The sequence below is a fragment of the Prosopis cineraria genome, unplaced genomic scaffold (assembly GCF_029017545.1).
Source record: "Prosopis cineraria cultivar Desert tree isolate PC_DT_omini unplaced genomic scaffold, ASM2901754v1 PC6, whole genome shotgun sequence".
Classification (NCBI taxonomy): Eukaryota; Viridiplantae; Streptophyta; class Magnoliopsida; order Fabales; family Fabaceae; genus Prosopis; species Prosopis cineraria.
In genome coordinates, this window is record NW_026555337.1 from 38,100,213 (window position 1) to 38,122,228 (window position 22,016).

The following is a 22,016-nucleotide window of genomic DNA, read 5'->3' on the forward strand; positions in this document are numbered from 1 at the left end:
GTATATGATAATATTCTTCTGCTTACATTTAAATTGGTTGACATGCATTAGTATAAGTTAGACGAATCTTAGTTATTGAGTAGTTATACTCATCCCTTTCTCTTCAATATTATAGGAGCTACCTCATTGGGGCAGAATCGAGGGAAACAGAATAAGGCTTGGGATTTCAATTTTAAAAATGTAGGCCTCTTTTATTTTGAGTATATATGTGTATAATCATTGATGATATTGTCAACTAGGAGCTTACATGTGTGCTTACTTGCATTATGTGTCGGTTACTGTTACATTGTATATTTTGGGACCTAGGTTAAGTGTATGTGTGTGTAATTGTAAAATTTGAAAAAAGCTAAAATACTAGTGCAAATGAGAAGTGAGTAAAAATGTGATGGATGTTGAATGATTATGATGATTATGACATTGAAGCTCCCTCTTCTATTTTTATAATTAAAGAGTTGAGCATTGAAATGAGTTTGATATGTTAAGTTTGTAGTGTGGTGTATTGCACAGATTCGTAATAGTCTACTGAGCATGGTCTAAGGTGTAGTTAAGGCTTTTGGCACTTGGTATGAAATTAGGACACCCAAGATATGTTTAAATTATGAAAATGAGTGAATTGTGAAATGGTTGTCCAATTTTTAATTGAGAAATAATTTAATTGTAAAATCAGTACAATTAACTAGAGTTAGGAGAAAGCTTTTTGTGCACACCTAGATTGCCTCAATTAAATATCGGATGAAGAAATGAGGCATATCAGAAATTTGCCCTTATTGTTGTGCTATCAAAAAAATGTGCCATGCGTCGTGGCGCATGGAGCAGAGACAAACATGCCGTGACGCACATATGACAAGCCAAGACGCACATCTATTTTCCTGCACTGTTTTGTTGTTTCCACTTATGAGGAAAATGCTTTAATTTGTGAAAGATCACATGCTTCCACATACAACTATAGCTCTAATTTTTAGACTATATTGATGTGTTTTAATTTTGAAAGCTTGGAATTTCCCTGTTTTGTAAAACTAATATACCTAGTAATCTTTTTAGAATAATACCTTGATTACCTTAAATTTAGAGTTAATTGGATAATAATAAGGGAGACCTTATATCTACAGGCCTAATAACCTGGAGAAAAAGCATAGAGAAGAGATGAAGAAGCTTACTCAAGGTTAGATGGCTTAAAATCACCTCAAAGCACCCCTAAGATGCAAACCTTAGTAAAGTCACACATCCCTCCTTAGTTTCTCTCTCAAACTCTCTTTTATTTCTACTACCCAATTCGCAATTTGTAAATTTAAAATTATGTCCCATCTATCATAGCAAGCTATGCTTTCCGCTATAGTTGATAACAAAAAATGAAAACCCTTACTTAAGTCCATTGAATTGTGCCCAAAGTGGCCCAATTACACCTAGGGTCTAATTAACTCATATATAAGGTGCAATGGACACATAGGGCCATCCAAACTCCCTAATTAACCCCTAATTATCTTAATTAACTAATTAAACCTCTCAATTAATTTAATCAATCCTTATAGTAAATTTTGGAATGTTACACAAAATGGCTAAAGTGATTAAAATTTTAAATGACTAAGGTATAGAAAAGATTTGAAATTATAAAGAAATTATAATTTAAAATAGATTTTGATTTAAACCGAATCCAAATTCATAATTTTTTATGTATTCAAATGAGATATTCAATTCAAATCTAAATCCAAATCCTCATTAATCCAAACACACCATGAACATATTTAAATGATTGTATTGACCTTTATAATGTATAGAATGATCATGCTTCATTATCATATATAATGGAATAGTGACCTGCATCTTTTGCTTTCTTCCATGAACAATAGTTTTGGCAAATAAATAAATAAAGGAAGGATTACAATTAGGTCCTAAATAAATAAATAAATTATTTTTTTAATCAATTTACAAGTTAAACTTTTATATTTACATGTTAAACTTCAATATTTTTAAGTGTACAGAACTTGTAAGTGATTAATTATTTTTATTTGAGATTTCTATATAATTCTCTCACAAATAAAGTGTGAACATCAGTGGTTAGTTGTCAGGCAACACCACCTTTCCCTTAGGTCTTGGATTTGAACCCTGTATTGACATGTATTGCATGTGTGTGTAGATGTATGTGTCTCCCTCCCCTATAAGGAAAATTTTTATTAAAGGTAAAATTTAAAAAATAAAAAATAAAGTGAGAACAATAACATTTTGTAATTTACATTATGGATATGGATTGTGGTGATATGTAGGTTGGTTTGGATGAGTTGGGCATCTCCTCTTGGGAACCTTTTTTTTTTTTTTTAATATGGAAAAGTTCAAATGAGTTGAGTACTGAGATTCATCAAGATTAGGATATGTTTCCAGGCTTAAAAAGTGTCTACAGAGATATTTATAAATTGGTCACCAATAAAATGCTCGAATCAGTAGTGGGATTTGACTTCAAAACCTTGTGACTTATGAGGCATACACTTACTACCGAGATTCACCTCCGTTGATTCTTCTTGGGATATTTTTGAATGTTCACAAGCTAATCGGGATGACTTTAGGCCGAATATCCTAATTGGCCCATAACTCGAATTACATGACAACTTTCCCACGAAGCGCCAATCCAAAAAAACGAATTGGGCTCAGCTGAAACCTGGGGCTCAGTGTCATTATATTCATTATTCACTATGATGTGGTTCTTTTTTTTTTTTGGAAAAAAGAACTCAACATGTTTTTAAATAATTTTTTTTTAACTTTGAGCTCTGCAGATAAGTTCTTTTAGGAGTGGAAAAATTTCCTGTCTAATTCTGTATTTAAATTAATTGGCAATTTCATCCAAACTAACGAATAATAGTTCTAGTGGAAGTGATTATGATTGTTTAAATATAATTAGGCCTCAAGTTTAAGTTCATCTAATCTAAATATATCAAATAATATCTAAATAAAATCATAGTCTCAAATATAAATAATTGAGAAAACATAATGATCAATCTTTATAATTTTATCATGTTTTGTTTTTAATCCCTATAATTTATTTTTGATATTTTCAATCCCTATAGTTTCAGAAAGATTGAGTAATATTTATTTTTTTATATCTCTATAGTTTTTGTTTTTTAAGTCTTTTTAGTTCTTGTAAAGATTGAAAATATTAAAAAAATTATAAAAATTAAAAGTAAAAAATGATGAAATTATAGGAATCCAAAATTTTGTTTTTTCAGAATAATTTCTAATAAAAATTTGAGGCTTTGCATGATTTGAGTAAGGCATTGGCTGGAGAGAGGAGGGCTGCTTTACCAGCCATAGATTTTTTTTTTTTTATTTTGCCAAAACTATAAGGTCGTGTGTGAGATGAGTTAGTCTCCAAATTACAGATTTTTCTTTTTATTATTTTATGGACATTATAATAATTTATGTTTAATTATAAAATAAAATAAAGGTAAGTATTTTATCTAAATATTATTCTATATAAAAATAATTTTAAAGTATCATTATCACTCCCAATTTTAATTTCAATCCCAATTTTAATTTTTTTAAAATTGAGACTTGCATATCAAACGAGACCTAAAGAGATTGTAGTGACTGAAACTACAAACAGACAACTGCAGTTTTTTTTTTTTTTTGGGTGAAGATGCGCCTCTAATTCTGCTCAACACTATTGAAAGCTAATGTAATGATTTGAAATAGTAGATAGCTGGATTAAAAAATAAATATTACTCCTTCTAATTTTATTTATAGGGCAGAGAAAAAATAATTTTTTTAATTCTATTTATAAGTTATGTCATTAAATTTTTATCACAAATTTTCTCTTTTACTCTCCATTAAATATTGGAGAGAAAAAATATGTTATTGAAGTATGTATATTTAATAAGAGCAAAGTTAATAACTTATTAAATTTTAAAATAGAGTTAATGAGTTTTAAAATTTTTTTTATACTGATGAAATATATTAGAAGTGATTTATAAATAGAATTAGAAAAATAGTTATGTTAAGCACTTGGTGGATGAACTGCAAATTGCCATAAAATTTACTCCCTCCTTTAAGATATTTTTTGAGGGATTGTATGTTTAAAAATATAAGGTATTTTTAATTTTTTAAGGTGTAATCAATATCTTTTTTTTTAAGTGTTCCTATTGAATGAATTACTTTATATTTATTTTAAGATGAAACACTCTATTTAATAGAAGTAAATATGAAAATATATGGTTAGTTTAAAGATAAGTAACTATTTTATTATAAATAAAATTTAGTTAAAAATATCTTACATTTTTTAACAGAAGGATTATAATTTAAGTCAGTGTATTTATATAACTAATAATATTAATTAATAATGATATATTTTAAAATTTATAAACGAGAAATCCACATTAAGGGAAAAAAAATACCCCTACTTAAACTTGATAATGCTTGAATATCAAAGACCAGGCTTGTGATGGGTCGCAATTAATCTATAATTAAAAAACGTAAAATATAAATAAAACTCGGTAAAATAATATATAAACTAGCGATGTAAAACAAGATGAATAGCACAGATATATTGGTAATGAAATGTCAAACTGTTAGTGAGTAATATTGATTTAGTTGGTAAAAATTAGTCTGTAATTTATAAGTTTAATCGGGAAATGTAACATCTCAATTTTTATTCTTAAAATTTAATATTAGAATATGATTTATTAAATAAATTAAGGTTTAAAGTAATTTAATTTAGATTGTTTGAGATAAAGGCACATAAGATTGTGATATAATAAAATAAAATATGAAATTGAAAAAAAATATTTATGAAAATAAATTGATTCTAATTATATTCTTAAAGCATCAAAGTTTTATTTTATGAAGAAGAAGTACAAAATTGAAGTTGCTAAATATTTCTTAGCATTGATTTGAATTTATTGAGATTATTTCATGGTAGTGGAAGTTACATGAAATTATTTGAGTAAAAATTGGGATGTTATAGGAAATAGGTGGGCTAGAATTATATGAGCCTGGTCATTGTGGCTTGACTCATGTAACATCCCAATTTAAATTTTAATAGTTAATTTGAGTTAATAGAAATTTTGAAAAAATATTTAGAGGTAAGTAAAGTAGTAGAAAATGATTATTAAATCTAATTTAGGATATAATTCTAAATTAAAATTAAAAAAATTAATTAATTAAAAAAATAATAAATAAATAAAATATTATTAAATTATTATTATTATTATAAAAAGAAAGAAAGAGAAAAGGTATGAGAAAGAGAAAGGAAAGAAGGAAGAAAACGTGAACACTGTCGGCCGCCGCATCAATAGTAATATAAAATAATAAAAAAAGGGAGAGAGAGAAAAGAAGAAATAATAATAAAAAAAGATGTGAGACCCACTAAATTTTTATAAAAACTCACCTATTCCTTCATTTCTTTATTCCTTCTTTCGTGCGTGAGCTGAGGCAGAGAGAGCATCTGTGAGCCAAGTTCACCAGTGCTGAGTTTTAAGGTAAGAGTTTTTAATAGGATATTTAGGGTGTGATTTTAAGCTTTTCAAGACAAAGTAAGTTTTTCTTAGTCATCCTTCTTCTTTAGTTTTTGAGTTTGTAGTGGTAGAAAATTTAAGATCTGGAAGAGGGATGAATTTATGTTGAATAAATATGATTTTTGAGATTGTCAGTAGTATAATAAATGTTCTAGAGTATAAATTTATTGATGATCTTTGAATCTGTAGCTTATGGATCAAATTCTAAACTAGATCTGAAAATATATGTTGATTTATTGAGGTTTAGATGATTATTTGGGATGAGAAATGAATTATTATGGTTATAGGATTATGATTCTAAGCTAGAGACTCAATTTTTAATTTTTGGGTATTTTAGGTACGAATTTATGAAATAAAAAGAAAATTTTGATAATAGAAATTAGTTTAGAAGTTGATTTTTAGATTATTAATGTTTATTGATAATTAAAAGAGGAGTTAAAAATTTTACTTAATAGTATTAACTATAGATTTGTATTAAGATTAAGATTAAGAATTATGTTATATTTTTAATTCTATTATTAGAATTATTTTATTAGTTTCAAAAATTAAAACTAATATTTATAAATAATATGTTATTTGTAGATTGTATTACTGGTGAAGATTGTGGTGAAAGAGAAATTTTAAAGAATAATTTATTGAAAAAGCCACAAGGTAACCATGCTTTTAATTTGTGATTAGTGTTACTTCATGTTAATTGGGTGATTATTGAGAAAATTATAAATTTTGTAATATTGTATAATTGTGCAATATTATTATGAATTTGTTTAATTACTGTGGGAGGTGTTGGGAGACTTGCTATTATTGTTGTATTTATGTGCCACATGGTACGCCCCTATTGGAGCTCAATAGGTGGCTTGTAAGGGCTCAAGCTAATCTACCTTTGGCCAGGTAATTTAGCACCGAGTGAGGGCTACGGCTTGAGGTTAATGGAGGGATATAAGGATGGTTGTTTGTGTGTATTGTAATATTTCATATATTTGTTGGAATTATATTATTTTTAATTCTCATTTAGTAAGCACACACTTAACTGTTTGTATACACTATCATAAATTGGCTTTGGTTACTGGGACTTTTGAGTCTTATTATGTGGTTAACAATATTCAAGAAAAGAGCCACGAGTGACACGTGGAGGAGTCCCAGAGGCTTAGTGGTATAGATCTACTGTCTTTTTTGGGTATTTACTTTATGATTTATAATGTGTTATATTGTCAATATTAGGGCTTTTTATTTATTGTCAATTATATGAATATATAAATGTAATCATGCCTTTCAAACTATTTCTATTTTTGGTACAATTTGGATGACTGTAATTTTAATATTTGATTTCCTTTGGATTGGTTAAAATGGCATGATTATAAGGCCAAATAACCGGCTTGTGTTGAAAATTGACTAAATTGCTTATTTTACTTGTTGGGAGTATAAGAATGGACAAATGTGATTTAGTTTACTTGTTGGGAGTATAAGGATGGACAAATGTGATTTAGCCTAATGGTATGTAGGAGGTAAAAATTTATCTGAAATGTTATAGTGTGTGAGTTGAAGCCAATTATAAAATATTTTATATTAAAATTATTGATATAAAAATGTGTTGGGTGGCTGTAACCCAACTATGGTTGAGTTAAATTATTTAAAAAAAAATTTAGTGCGTTACAACTCATATGAGCTTGAGCTTAGAAACTTTATTATCTCAAAATCAATTAATTTTTTAAATGTGCCCTTATTAAATGAGCAAGGGTGCTGAAAGCTTTTTTTTTTTTAAGTTTGAAAAGTTAAATTTGTCATTATTGTATTATATATTTAAGTTTTAAAGTAAAAATTAAAATATTCAAAAATTCAAAACAAGTAATATAAATCATAATTTTAAAGTATAAATATATATTTTTAAAATTTAAATTTAATTCAAATATATAAAATATCATACTTTTTAGTGTTAAAATTAAGGAAGAATAATGTTGAAGTGTCACAAGGAATTTAAAAAAGTAATTTTTTTAAATTTAAAAATTGTGTTGTTGGTAGTCTTAATTTAGTTGTTAATGAACTTTATAATAATTAAATTTTTATATATAATTTATATGTAATTTCTTTTAACATTAATATGAGCTTGAAAAGGTTAAGCTTAGAAATCAAAGATCCCTTTACATGAAAAATAACTCAATTTGTAAGGCCTGAACCCACAAAAAAAAAAATGAAAAAAGTCAACTTAAATGAGTAGCCCCAAAAGGTCCAGCCTATATTTCTAACTTTGCCTATAAAATCGCAAGTTTAAATTTTGTTGTTAATGTGAGGAGGTTATTAGAACGGCAGGCGTGCGAATATTTTATGTAAGACACTAAGAGCTCTTTAAATTATGAAACAAGCATGAGTTGTCTGGATCTTATTTCTTAGAACCTCTTTCTTTAAAAGAAAAGAAAAAAAAAGGGATCTCAAATCAATTAATTTTTCAAACCTTTTTCAATTATGCTCAAAGCGGGCCTGAAATCCTTTTTTTTATTTTTAAAGTTAAATCTGTCATTATTATATTATATATTTATGTTTTAAAGTATAAATTAAAATATTTAAAAATTTAAGTAATACAAATCATAATTTTTAAGTATAAACACATATTTTAAAATTTAAATTTAAATGTATAAGATATCATAATTTTTAGTGTTATGAGCTTAAAAGGGTTGGGTTCAAAAACCTTTTATATCAAAATACATCAATTTTGAAAACCCGCGTCCCAAGATTAAAAAGAGCTTAAATAAATAGCCAGATGAATCCAACCTATATTTCTAGCTCTACCCATTAGATTGTAAATTTAAATCTGGTCGCTGATGCAAGAAGGTTATTAGTATGGTGGATGGCATGCAAATATTTATGTATGAGCTCTTTAAATTAGAAAGTATATATGAGGTGCTCGGACTTTATTTATCGAAACTTTTTTCTTAAAAAAAAAGGGTCAAAGTTATAATATTTTATTAAATTTTATTTATAAGTCACTTTCAATAAGTTTCATTAAAATTAAAAAAACCTTTAATTCTTATTAACTTAATTTTAAAATTTAATAAATTTTCACCCCTATCCTTATAATAAAGATAAAATATACTTTTAATAAATTTTTTTAATATTTAATCAGAGTTTGAAGGTAATGATAAACATAAAAAATTAGTAATGTATCATATAAATAAAATTAAAATTAAAATTTTCCTAATAGTAGCAGAGGAGTATATCAGTATAACAAATATCATCTCTAATTATATACATAGAAAGCAAAACCAAAAATGAGCACACCTTCTGCCAAATTCACAGCAATGCGTTTCAATTTTCAAGTGACGGTGAAGAACTGCTGACTTTTCTAAAAGACGAGAAGACGAGAGCTTCATCGACAAGCTGACAGCTGGGAGATGGGTGTCCTTTTGGGGGAATATGTCTTTCGTAGAATGACATTTTAAGACCTAGCAACATGAATAATGACATTTTAAACTTACAAATATACGTGCTTCCATCGTCCACCGCCTAAATTATTTTTGTTTTAATACAAAGGTCATTGTTAGAATAGTGCAAGAGAGAAAATTTGTTAATCATATACTCTATCTATTTAAAAATATAAAATATTTTTTAAAATATTAAAAAATATAAAATATTTTTAATTTTTTAAGATATAATCATTACATTTTAAAAAAAATGCTCACATTAAATAACTTACTTTATATTTTTTCAAGATAAAATACTCTATTAAATAAGGATAAATATAAAAAAATAGTGTCTATTTAAAAATAAATAATTATTTTATTAAAAGTAAAATTTAATTAAAAATATCTTAAATGGAGGGAGTATAAATCATTATAAAGATTTGCTCAAAGAGTTACAACTTTATCTAATTATATCATCGGTTAAAAAAAATGGCCTTCTAAATCAGTTATGGAACTGGATCAGATAATGATAATTTACTAATTTAAAGAGTCTTAACATAATCAATTTAGAAAATAACTTTCTAAGCTAACTGAGGGTAACCAATTTGCCATTTGCTTTGCTTCAGAAGGGATTGATTGCCATTGGGTATTTTCTAAACCATATGTACAATAATCGTTTTAAAAATGCAGGTTTAAATAACCAATTTTTCACCAGTATTTCCAAATAATGTCCCTATGGTTGCTTTTCATAATACATTTTCGTAATAGATTCATTATAAAAATGAACTTATCAACTCCATTTGGGTGCCATTATTATTATTATTATTATTATTATTAAGGTGGTGAATCCTAACTCATTGCAAAAATGCTTGTATATCAGTTGAAACTATAAAAAAGGCTGGTTAGAAATTATTTCAAACGTCAATATTTACACACCAACGACACTTTCAAGCTGAGACTTGTATAATTTTTCTGACACACATGGCTCATGCAATTCATGAACAAAAAAATTTCACATTAATTTTACCCAAAAAAAATTTCACATTAATTAATTCCCGATGTGGCTCCGAGCCTATCCAACATTTTCTATCCTCCGTCACTTTCGTTCTATTTCAAACGTCTAATCTCATACTCCACTGTACATTTAAGTTTGAATTACAAAACCCTTAACGACGCTCGTTATTTCTAAGTTATATTCATCCCCCACGTTGATTTAATGCAATATACATATTTTGTTACCCACTAATATTCATATTGTCTTTATTAAAAATAATTATATTCAAAATAGTCAGGCACTAGATGTTGACACACTTCTTAATGAGAATTTAAACCTTAATTATCATATAATGAAAAATTGGCTTCTTCTACATTTGTAATTTCAATCAATATATTATTAGTGTTATTCATGTATTACATACGTAACTAATTTATTTGATCTATTTAATGCAATGCATTTATCTCAAGTATAGTCTCGTATATAATATAATGATTTTACATTTTTTTAAGGGGGAGGTGATTTGAATTTGGAAAATGACATAAACTTTTTGTGAAGCATGTAGATGATAACAAGCAATTGTGAAATGTGAAATTTTTTTTTTTTAAATCACCTTCTTGACATTAATGTTTTTTTAATGACTATAATAACATCAATTGAAAATATTAGTGACTAGTTTGATTTAAATAATGATTACTTTTTTTAATGATGACTAAAATGGGATATTAAATAACAAGTTTTATTTTACAAATTTTTTAATAATTAAAATTTAAATGTTGTAAATATCAATGTTACTTTAAGTTAAGTAATAATAATTATTCCCTCCGTTAAAAATGTAAAGTATGTTTAACTAAATCTTACTCTCAATAAAGTAGTTAATTATTTTTCATCTACTCTTATCTTTTCATATTTATCCTCATTAAATATTTTACAATAAATATAAAGTCATTATCAACATGGATACTTTTAAAAAAAAGATAATGATTACATATCAAAAAAATAAAAATATCTTATATTTTTAAATATTCAACTTCTCAAAAAATATCTTATATTTTTTAATAGAGAGAGTACTTTACTTCTAGCAATAATTAAAATGAAATAAGTATTTATGACTTCCTTTCTGCAAATATTTTAATCATTGAAATTCAAGTATTATAAATATCATCAATTATTTTAATTTAAGTAATGAATATTATTTTCCAATAATAACAAAAATATGATAGCAAATAATAGGTTTTGTTTTGCAAATTTTTTAATCATTGATTTATTTTTTTTTTCCTTTTTTAACTTGAGAGCATTACAGTCATTTTATGGAAGATATTAATGTTAAAAATGTTTCAAGATCTTGAAAAAAATTATCATATTTTATGGCACATCATTATCATTTATATATTTTTAAAAAAATCTATATTTTCCTATTTGAATTTGTTACGAATTAGGCATGGCTGCATGACACTTTATATTTTAGGCAAAATTGCATATAAATCTCTGATATAAAAGTTAATCAACCACAGGTCAATTCACTCATAAATATTAAAATTTAATATGTAAATATAAAATTTGACATGTAAATAAATCGGAAACTTGGTTGTAATTTTTCCTATATTTTATATTGCATTGAATGAACGGTAAACACGTGTCATGGACACGTGTTGATGACGGGGATGACTGATGAGGATAGCAACGTCCGTGAAAATGAGAGAGAGAGAGGATGAACGATAATCAATAATCAAGTATTTGTGCCCAAAAAAAAACTAATCAAGTAATATTTTTTATATGATGGAGACACATTTTTTTCGTACACTATCCTGATCTAAGAAAATAAATTGAGCGGACAATAAAACTTGTAAAATTATATTTTATATTTGATTGGTATTTAAAAATTTATTGAAAGAGGTTAAAGAGAATACTCAATAAAATTATTGAAAGATCTTTTAACTAATAATATTTTCAAAAATTTAATTGTTGATAAATTGCAATAGTATTGTTTAATTTATGTAACCAATCTCGCTTAATTATTGTTGTTCATATTAAAAAAAAAGTTGATGGGAACAACTAATATTTTTTATTTTAATTATTATTTTTACAACGTATTTCTGCACTTATGTTTTGGGTTTTTTTACCTGGCCATATCATACATTTAAACAAAAATTGAGCCTGATATAAGCAACAGTTTAATTTTTAAAAATTCACAATAAATCCTTGAATTTTTGTTGCCCACAAAAAAATCCGGTGTCATATGTAACACTTTTTTTCTTATTTAATTTGAATAATTATAATAATAAAACAAGAAAGTTGCTTTTGAAAAAAAACACACGAATGAAATTAAGTCTAACTATTGTTGCCGCTAAAAATATAATCAATGCATTTCCCCCTATTCTAGTTATAGGTTAAAGTTTTAAATTTTTATTTGATCTTAAATTCAAATAATTTTTTTCAAAAAATTAATAATGTTAATCATAAGTTTTTAGGAGTCTTAAAATTAATTAAAATTTTTTATATGGCCTTATAATTAAATTAGATTAGAACATTATTGAGCTGAATTGATGGGTGTTACTCTTCTAATGAAGTTTTTTTCATTAAAGGCAGATGCAGCAACATGAGGATTAATTATTTAATTTTATTGGCACGATTTTTTTTTTTTTTATGTACATAAAAAAGGAGAAGATAAGTAGGACCGTAGGGGTGGTCAGATGGGGCGGCTCAGTGGGGCTTGTCACTTTTGTCGCCACGGCTCCTGAAATGGAATGAACCCTCCGACCTTCCCCTCCCTATTTACCATTTCGCCCTTACACCCTTTTACTTCCAAACCTCAAATAGCTCCCGAAACCGCCCCTCCGGTCTAATCAATCAGATCATGCAACTAAACCCGTAAAATCACCAACACGAAACTGCGAGGTGATTATTTGCTTTTTTTATTTTTTTAAGAAAACACTATTTTTAATCTTTTTACTTTGTTCATATTTTAAAATAGATTCTTATACTATATTTCATACACAATATCAATCCTTACGTATTTATATGAATGTTGATGTGACATAAATAATATTAATAATATTGAAATATCAATTAATATTATTAGTTTTCTGCTCACTTGTTAAGCTGATGTTAACATAAAAATTTTAATAAGAAATTAAAAAAAGCCAACATAGAATTTGTGTATTTTGCTAATCATTTAAATAGTTAGCCTTTTTATTTCATCTGATATGTATTTTTTAAAAAATTTTGCTTATTAAACAATACATGCTAGTATTCATTTGACATATAAATATAAAATTAACAGTGTTAATTGATATATTAATATTATTAACACCATTTGAGCTATATAAGTGTCTCTATAAAAATATAAAAATCTATATCAAAATTTAAGTAAAGTGTAAAGATTAAAACTAGTTTTTTATCTTCTTTTTAATTCTATCATATGATATTCTTAAAAACTTGTAGGTACCATTACCACCCACCTCAACTATTTTAAATTTTTGATGTGTATGTTATTATGAATAGTGGTTTGAGTATTTTAATGATGTTGATATTTATATTTTACCATAAGTGCATATTTTGAGTCTCGAACTTAAAATTTTAAAATAAATTAATTTTATTTGTTTGATTAGTTGAATCAAGTTTCCTTTTGTGAAATGTGACTATTTTCAAGATTTGTTCAATTAGTTAAATTTTTTCATTTTATCCTTTATATTTATTAATTTAAATTCTTATGTAAATTTATTTTTCACTTATCATGAACATGAAGTGTATTGATAATTAGGACCATAGGTAAAAAGAAAAAAATAATATATATTTTTATGAGAATGATACTTTATTGATATGTAAATTTTTAAAAAAACTACTTATATTTTGAACCAAATGGAGCATGCATTAAGGAAAAAATAGTTCATACTTCATACTCCTTCCGTTTAATTATATTTGTTTTTTAAGGATAATATGCAGATTGTTTTTGGGACAATGGTTATTACACTTAGATTACAGAAATGTAATAATTATGTAAAAAATAATATATTTTACCAAATTTACCCTTAATCTAGTGCCTCTAAAAACGTAATACTCAATCCATCCTAATTTATAAGATATAAGTCTCATGATATAAAACACTTTAACAAAATTAAAATTTTATTAATAATATTTTTTTAATATTATCCTTCTCATATATTTTCTCTTTTTAGTACCTCTTCATAAATGAAATATTAAATAAAAAATATTTTTAAAATTTATATTTATATTTTAAAAAAGTAAGGTTATAAAAAATATTTAATAAATTTTAATAGTATATCTAATTTTACCTAAAATTATTTTATAATTTGAGATGAATGTAATGATAAATATTAAATTACTTTTGGGGTAAAATAGAAAAATATTATTGAAAGATAAATAAATAATGAAATGAAGGAAGAGTATGGGCGAGAAAAAAAACACGGAGGAAGTATTAATTAATATTAATAGCTGATGTTCTTTCCGCTGTATCCAAAAAAATATTAATAGCTAATAAAGTAATGTAAAAATATGTATGGGGGAGTTGAATACGAACTCAAATTGCAAAAGGACCATCTGCGGATTGGAGCGAGGTTTTAATTTGGAAGCCTTGGGTTTGATCCAAAAAGAGTTAATTATGACCCTCGATCATATCAATTAAATTACCCTCATCTCACGAAACGTGAAACATGATTGATTTGTCTCACATACATATTTTGATTATTTTATTTTATATTTATTTTTTTTAAAAAATTAATTTTTTAATCTTTTAATTTTTAACTTACTTATGAACCCATCTTAATTATAACTCGCTGTGATTCAATCTTCAACTTTTGACCTACTTATAACTTAATTTCTCAATTTTTATTAGTTTTTTTTAATGTTAGTCTAGATCAAACATCAAAAAGCAAGAGGGCGTATTTTAGAATAATATTTGAAAATTTATTTTATCCCTCTTATTTGATACGGATAATTTTAAAAAAAATTAAAAAATAAGGACTAAGTTACAAGTGAGTGAAAAGTTAAGAGATTAAGTCGTAATAAGTTATAATTGAGAGATTGAGTCATGATAAATTATAATTGATAGATTAAGTTATAAACTAGTTAAAAGTTGAAGAACTAAAAAATTAATTATTACTTTATTTTTTATTTCATTTCATCCTTATTCTTTTTAGCAATTAAACGAGTTTTAAATGTGAGAATTTCTCTGTTAAATTTTAGTTAGGTTATGAAAAATTAACCCTTTATATTAGATATATTCTTAATACCACGAATGTCATTGATCAGATGTGAATGTGTCTCAACTGAAAGCACTCTTTCAATAAGGCGTAAAAATTCGCAGTTGTTAGGCAGGGATCATCAGCTTCATTCTTTTAGTTATTTTTCTTTTATTTGGTATGGTCTGCCGTCATAGCCCATGTATTCTTTTAAAAAATACTAATTGTTATCTTGGAAATTATATTGTTTAGCGAAGATACTTGAATTGAATTACGAAATAATTATATCTATCTTTTTTTTCCCCCAAAAATAATTGGGAAGAAACAGTGAACAAGATGGCTTCCATGTGAAGTCAGCTGGATTTTGTTTCAGGTTCACTGTTCATATCGTCCCAAGGACACCTCACATACTTTCGGCACGTCTCTTCCTTTTCTGCTTTGCACACACATATAAAAGATAATAAAACATGTTATAGCATACACACAAACATTTCTTATAAACATTATTTCATATACTAGCAAGCACTTGATTCAACCTATAAAAAAGTTATACCAATTTGTAATTAAAATTCTCAAATTCGAGCTTTAAGAGTATATCAATATTTGGTGGCAGCGCTTTTACTTAAAAAGATCTCAGCTCGACTTGATTTGAATTAGACGGGTTTTGGTTTTGTATATCGAAATAGTTTACTGAAAAATCAAATAAACATGATTTCATATTCGTTCTTCGAGTATGTTGCTTCGTTTTGCCAGACAAACACCCCTTATTATAAGATTCCTCCTTCTTTTAAAAATATATTATACAAAGGATTATTTAACTTTATAGCAAGCTTCCAATGATTGTCCCAGGCAACTGATGAACAATATATATATATATATATATATATATAAGAATGCTTGCAAAGATTTAATTATTTTAGGTCAGCATTACGTATAAAGAAATCACGGTTTATACCAATTTCCAATTATTGTCTCATGCAATGCAGAAGAGTAGAAAATAAAAAAAAAAAAAAAACAGAAGAAGAAGCCTGATCAGATGCGGGGCTGGCTCAAACTAAAGTCCCTTGTTTTTTTTTTTTTGGGACGGCAAAATATAGCATATCAAATTTTACTTTCAAACTATAAAAATATGTTTTTACATCTTACCAAACTGTATATTAATTTTTTTAAACAATATATCAATTATTAAGAGATAATTCTAGGGTCTAGCGGAGGATAAATGGTAAAAAGATAATTTTACTTTTAAATTATAAATGCAAAAACATTTGAAACTCTAAATTTTGTTGTTTTTGTTATATGTTTATGGGGGAATTTATTATTGGTTGTTTTTGTTATATGTTTATGGGAGAATTTTAATAAAGACTCTTGAATTAGATTTATTTAAATTTGAAGCTCTTAAATTTTTAAAATTTTATTACAATTTTGAGATATTAATTTGATATTAAATTTTTGAAGTAAATGACAAATTGCTCCCTCATTTTAATTAATACAAGAACTTCATTACTTCACTTATTAATTTACTCATGAAATATTATTCATTATCTATTTAATTTATTTTTATTTTAAATGTTTAAATCATCTTAAGACAACTTATTAATTTCTATATTATATATTATTCAATTATTTACGAACTGTTGTTGATTACCCAACTTTCACTTAATTTCATTTTAGAGAAATAAACAAGTAAAATAGAGTAGTTAATAATATTTTATAAATAAATGAATAAATTAATTAGGCCAATTCTAATATTAATTTAAATGAGTGACAATTTTATTATTTTTTTAAAAATTTAATATTAAATCAGTACTATTGCAATGAAATTTTAAAAATTTAAATTTTTTGAATTTAAATAAGTCTAAATTAAGGATCTTTATTGAAATTTTTTCTATTTTTAATCTCTCAACATTTAAAAAGTAAAAACATTCAAGCTGGAACCTCAAGTAAAAATGTAGGAAGTTGGATAGTCAAGTACTCCAAGAAAAAATTTAGTCTCAGATTCCCTGGAACTATAAGGTTAAAGATAAATCATTTTAATGTATTACTGCAATATTGTTTTTTTTTTTTTGGGCCTGGAAACATCAATATTGTTACCATTATTACACATTTTTATTTTTTATTATATCCGTCTGAAATTAAAAAAAAAAGAAAAGAAATTATTGCGAGGGGAAAGTTACCCTACAAGTGGTCATCTTGGCATGGCAAATGGCCATGATTGTTCGTCCTCCAACAACGACACGAACACGTCAGAGACGCCCAGGGGACAAGAAATAGCGAAATTTCTCCAAATCCACATGGGCACTGCCGTAATTTCTCAACGTGAAAAAAAAAATATTGATTGATACGCGTCTCTATGAGGTCCATATTCCATCGCCAGTGCCGACCTCACAACCCCTTCAAATCCCCGTTTCTCTCTCTCTCTCTCTCGCCCAGCCAGCCTCTCCTCCACTGTCCTTTGCTTTCCTCTTTCTTTTCCTTCTCCCCAAACCGAAATTCCCAAGTTTCTCTCCGTGTTGCCTTTTGCATACATCGAAGGGAAATCATGGTTCAGATTCAGAAGACGGAGAAGGAAGAGACCGAGTTCAAGGTTCCTGAAACAATCACTCCCTGCGTCAACAACTGTGGTGTCACCGGTAATCCGGCCACCAATAATATGTGTCAGAAGTGCTTCACCGCCACCGCCTCCTCAGCCACCACTTCCTCTACCGGGATCGCTGCTCCTTCTAAATTTTGCGACGACAAAAGTTGTAGATCCGCTCCGTCTCGTTCGCCCAAGAGGTCGCACCCTTCCGATGAGGAGCCGGCGCAGAATCCTTCATCAGATCGGACGAAATCAGACGAGATGACGCCGTCTGAAGCCAAGCGGGTGGTGAATCGATGCTCCGGTTGTCGAAGGAAGGTAGGTTTGACCGGATTCCGATGCCGGTGTGGCGAGTTGTTCTGCGCTGAGCACCGGTACTCCGATCGACACGACTGCAGCTACGACTACAAAGCCGCCGGACGTGAGGCGATCGCGAGGGAAAATCCTGTGGTGAAAGCGGCCAAGATCGTGAAGGTTTGAATCTGCAGAAACCAAAGGAATCTGATAGATTATTGCTGCTCAACAACACGATCATCCACCGTCTGTACGCGATCGAGGTCCGATCCCGTCATTTCTCTCTCTCGCAGGAGATATAGACATGTTAGCCGAACATCAATGTTTAGCGTGTGTGAGACAGGGAGATTGTTGCCGAAGACGATTCGTTCCCCGTGAAATCGTCCGTGTTGGATCAATCTATGATCATTTTTTCTTGATTGTTTTACCTTTTCTTTTCTCTTTGGTCTTGTTTTGGGTTGATAATGATAAATTATTGTGATTTACGGCTACGACAATAGTCGTCTCTCTCTTTGCTTCTGATTTTTCAGGGTTTCTTCGTATTATATAATTTAATTTTAATTTTATCTTCAATTTTAATCTTAATCAGTTTGCTTGTCACTTGTCAGACTTCGGAATAATCGCGGCGGAGACGGGGGCATGGAAAAGAAAATTTGTGGAAGTTTGCGGGGTTAAAATCGTCATTTGATGTGGAGATTGTACTTTGAAGTTTGAAAATGAATTTTCGATGATAGTGATGATAGAGAGGTGTGTGGGACCGCCTGAGATGAGATGAGATGAGATGTTTTGGCTCGAGAGATTCGTTCATGCAATATAGCGCGCGAGATCGTGAGGGAGGAAGAGAGAGCGATATTTACTACGCGACAATGACAGGCGCTTTTCTAACCAGTAAAGATACGCCACGTATGGACGGCCCGCGTGAGGCGGCGAGTGAGTTGAGTGAAAAGAAGGAAATCAGGATTTGGATGAAGTTTTAGGGTGTCAATTTTTGTTTCAAATTAAATCAAAAATCAGAAATAAAAAAGAAAAAGGGGGAAAAGGAACGTGTAAATGAATTAGGGGATGGCAGGAGTAAGTGGGAATCTATAGGATTGTCGTAATCCAACGGCTCTTATTAAAGGTGGATGAGGTTGCAGATGCAGACGGGGACCACCACTTGTCGATACGGAGAAACAGCCTGGGAAGAAAATATTACGCGATAGAGATATAAATTATCTCTGCACGAAGCTGGTTAAAATTCACGCAAAAATATTTTACTGAATTGGTGAATGCAATGGTTTAACTGAATTCTATTCTGTTCTCTTCTTTCCTCGATACGGTTGTGAGAAGTAAAGATTGAAGTAGATTCTTTGTGATATCGCCCCAGCAATTTCTGTCAAGGAATTGAGTAGAAGGGTGTTCGCTTTTTCATAACTATTTATTAATTCAAACAGGTTAATCTAGTTTTTAATACTATAAAATAGTTGAATTTAATTAAAATATTAAAAATTAAATTGGTCATTAAATTTATCAAGATATTAGATTAATGATTAAAATTATAATTAAATTATAAACAATCTATATATAAATGAAATATTTTATTGAATTGGTCTATATATAAATTTAAGGGTGGAAATAAGCTAGGTCGGGGCTTATTTTAAATCTAACTTAGCTTATTTATTAAATAAGTTCAGGTTCATACTTTTCATTAAATTTATTTAATTAAATAAGTCACACTTATTTTTTTAAGTTATAGCCTACAAACCCGACAGGTAATCTACATACATACATACATATTATACAATATATCTCACAAATACATCAATTTCATCATTTAAGTTTTAATCAATCTATTCTTTTTTTATTTTTAATTATATTTTCAATTATATTGAACTTATATATTAATTTTAATATTTTTATTTTATTATTATATTGTATTATAGTTGGCAAGTCTTTTTAATTATTATATATTATAAAATCAAGTTATATATATTGTATATTATAATAGTCTTAAAGTATATTTAAAATGTGTAAAATTAAAATGTGAACTTATTTAAAAGGTTTACTTTTAAGTAAGCTTTTAAATAGACTTTCAAACCAGTTTTTAGATAAGCTCAAGTTTGCGCCGTGAAAAAAAGTCTCCCCAATTTACGACACATACTTAAATTTATTTAGCCAAAACCTAGCTCAACCTGCCTGTTTCCATCCCCATATGCATTGGTTTAATGATTAACTAATTCAATTGGCTGACATGGATTTCGATATTATAGTTTTAATCCTTAATATGTAAAATTAAAATAAAATTATACAGGGGTCTAGTACCTTGTGAGGAATTTAAGGTGAATTTTGATGCAAGTGGTTTTTATAACTATATATATATATATATATATATATGTTAATTATGACTTTAATATTTGAGGATTGAGCAACTTAACTTTGAACCCGGATTTCAGGGAAAAGACAAGGAGGGTGTACGTGAATATTATTATTATTATTATTATTAAGCGCTTGATGGGAAGCATCGTATCTCTATGCGTTGATATTACGTGATATGTTTTCGTTTACTTTAACGCATAACTAGTCTAGCACGGGATGTTATTTTTAAAAAAATTCATCTAAGTGTTAAATAACAAAATCAGTACATATTAATATTTATATAAGCAAGACAATTAAAAAAAATTCCTTGATGAATAAATAATATGTAATAACTCGCAATAGTAAACACATATTCAAGTAGTCGAAATAAGACTAATTAGGTTAATATATCTTGGAACAACATTTTTCACCATTGCTTCAAACTTTTTACAATAAAATCTCGCTTCACCAAGGACAACTTCTTTTATTCACTTCTTGCAAGAGTTGTAAAATCATCCACGCTCAAGTCTCAAACCTGACAAGAATAGTAATAGTTAGACACACCCACAGATATATATAGTGTCTTGTAATGTTAATGTATATGTTAATACACATGCAAGAACAAATTAATTAAAAGTAGAATTGATAGTATAGGTCAACTTATGGGTTGTAAGTTTTGTGAGGTGAGTTGACATAACTTACATCTTGTGCGAGTTGTAATTTTACCAACTCTCACAACCTGCAACGGGTTAGCAAACATATTTTTTTATAATTTTTTAAATTTTAAAAATTATAAATTTATCTCTTTTTATTATTTTTGTAGTAAAAAAATCATATATTTTTTCTAAAATTAATTATCCAAATAATTATAAAATTCATTTTAATCAAGCCATACTTATATCAACACTAAAATATTAACTAATTTAATTTTGTGATTTTTTCATTCTCTAATCTTTACACTTTGCACAAGTTTCTCTTTTTCACATACACAATTTCTTTTCTTTTCTTTTCTTTTTTTTTTAAGATTTTAGCATTCCTCAACATTGAGAGAACAGAAATGATTGATCTAATTAATTACTAAAAATGGTTGGTAATTTCTAAATAAGATCTTTATTTAGACAAAATAAAAATATAATATTATGATTTGAGATATTAAACGCATATATGAGTGGCGTGTTTTTATTATTATTTTTTTTCATAATTTAAATTTAAATTAAATAAATATATAAGTGTTAAGTATTTAGATTGCAATTCTATGTACGTTTGCTTTGAATGCTTTAGTTTAAACTCAATTTCATTCATTTATTTTCTATCTATTTTTTTTAATATAAGAAGGCTAACCTGCCAATCTAGTGGATTAGTCTATTGTAACTTCAAGTTATATGATATAGGCCAAAAGCGTCTCACATTTAAATAAACTCATTTTTTCTAATCTAACCCACCACTTTTTTGCAGGTCACAAGTTCAACCCATATTATTAGCCTTGTTTAAAAATGGACAGTCAAAAATTACTACTAAATAATCAAGTAACTCGTCCATACACTCATGAACTTGAACGCTAATAATATTTTCATTGTAGGACGATGATGGATATCCACAATGCTTGCGAGTTGTTGGAACAAAGTTACATCATCGAACCTAAATGTTAAATATTAAAACCAAAACTTTTGTAAAAGTTAGTCACTTGCAATCTTGAGAGTATTAAAGTTTTTTATTATCAAATAT

General features: G+C 27.4%; 1 protein-coding gene across 1 annotated transcript; it reads left to right on the forward strand.

The window, feature by feature from the left end:
- The first annotated feature begins 17,464 nt into the window (after positions 1–17,464).
- LOC129312575 (zinc finger A20 and AN1 domain-containing stress-associated protein 5-like) lies at positions 17,465–18,448 on the forward strand. Its single transcript, XM_054955234.1, has one exon. It carries the CDS (start codon positions 17,625–17,627, stop codon positions 18,141–18,143), a length of 519 nt encoding a protein of 172 aa, XP_054811209.1. The 5' UTR covers positions 17,465–17,624; the 3' UTR covers positions 18,144–18,448.
- Positions 18,449–22,016: the final 3,568 nt, after the last annotated feature.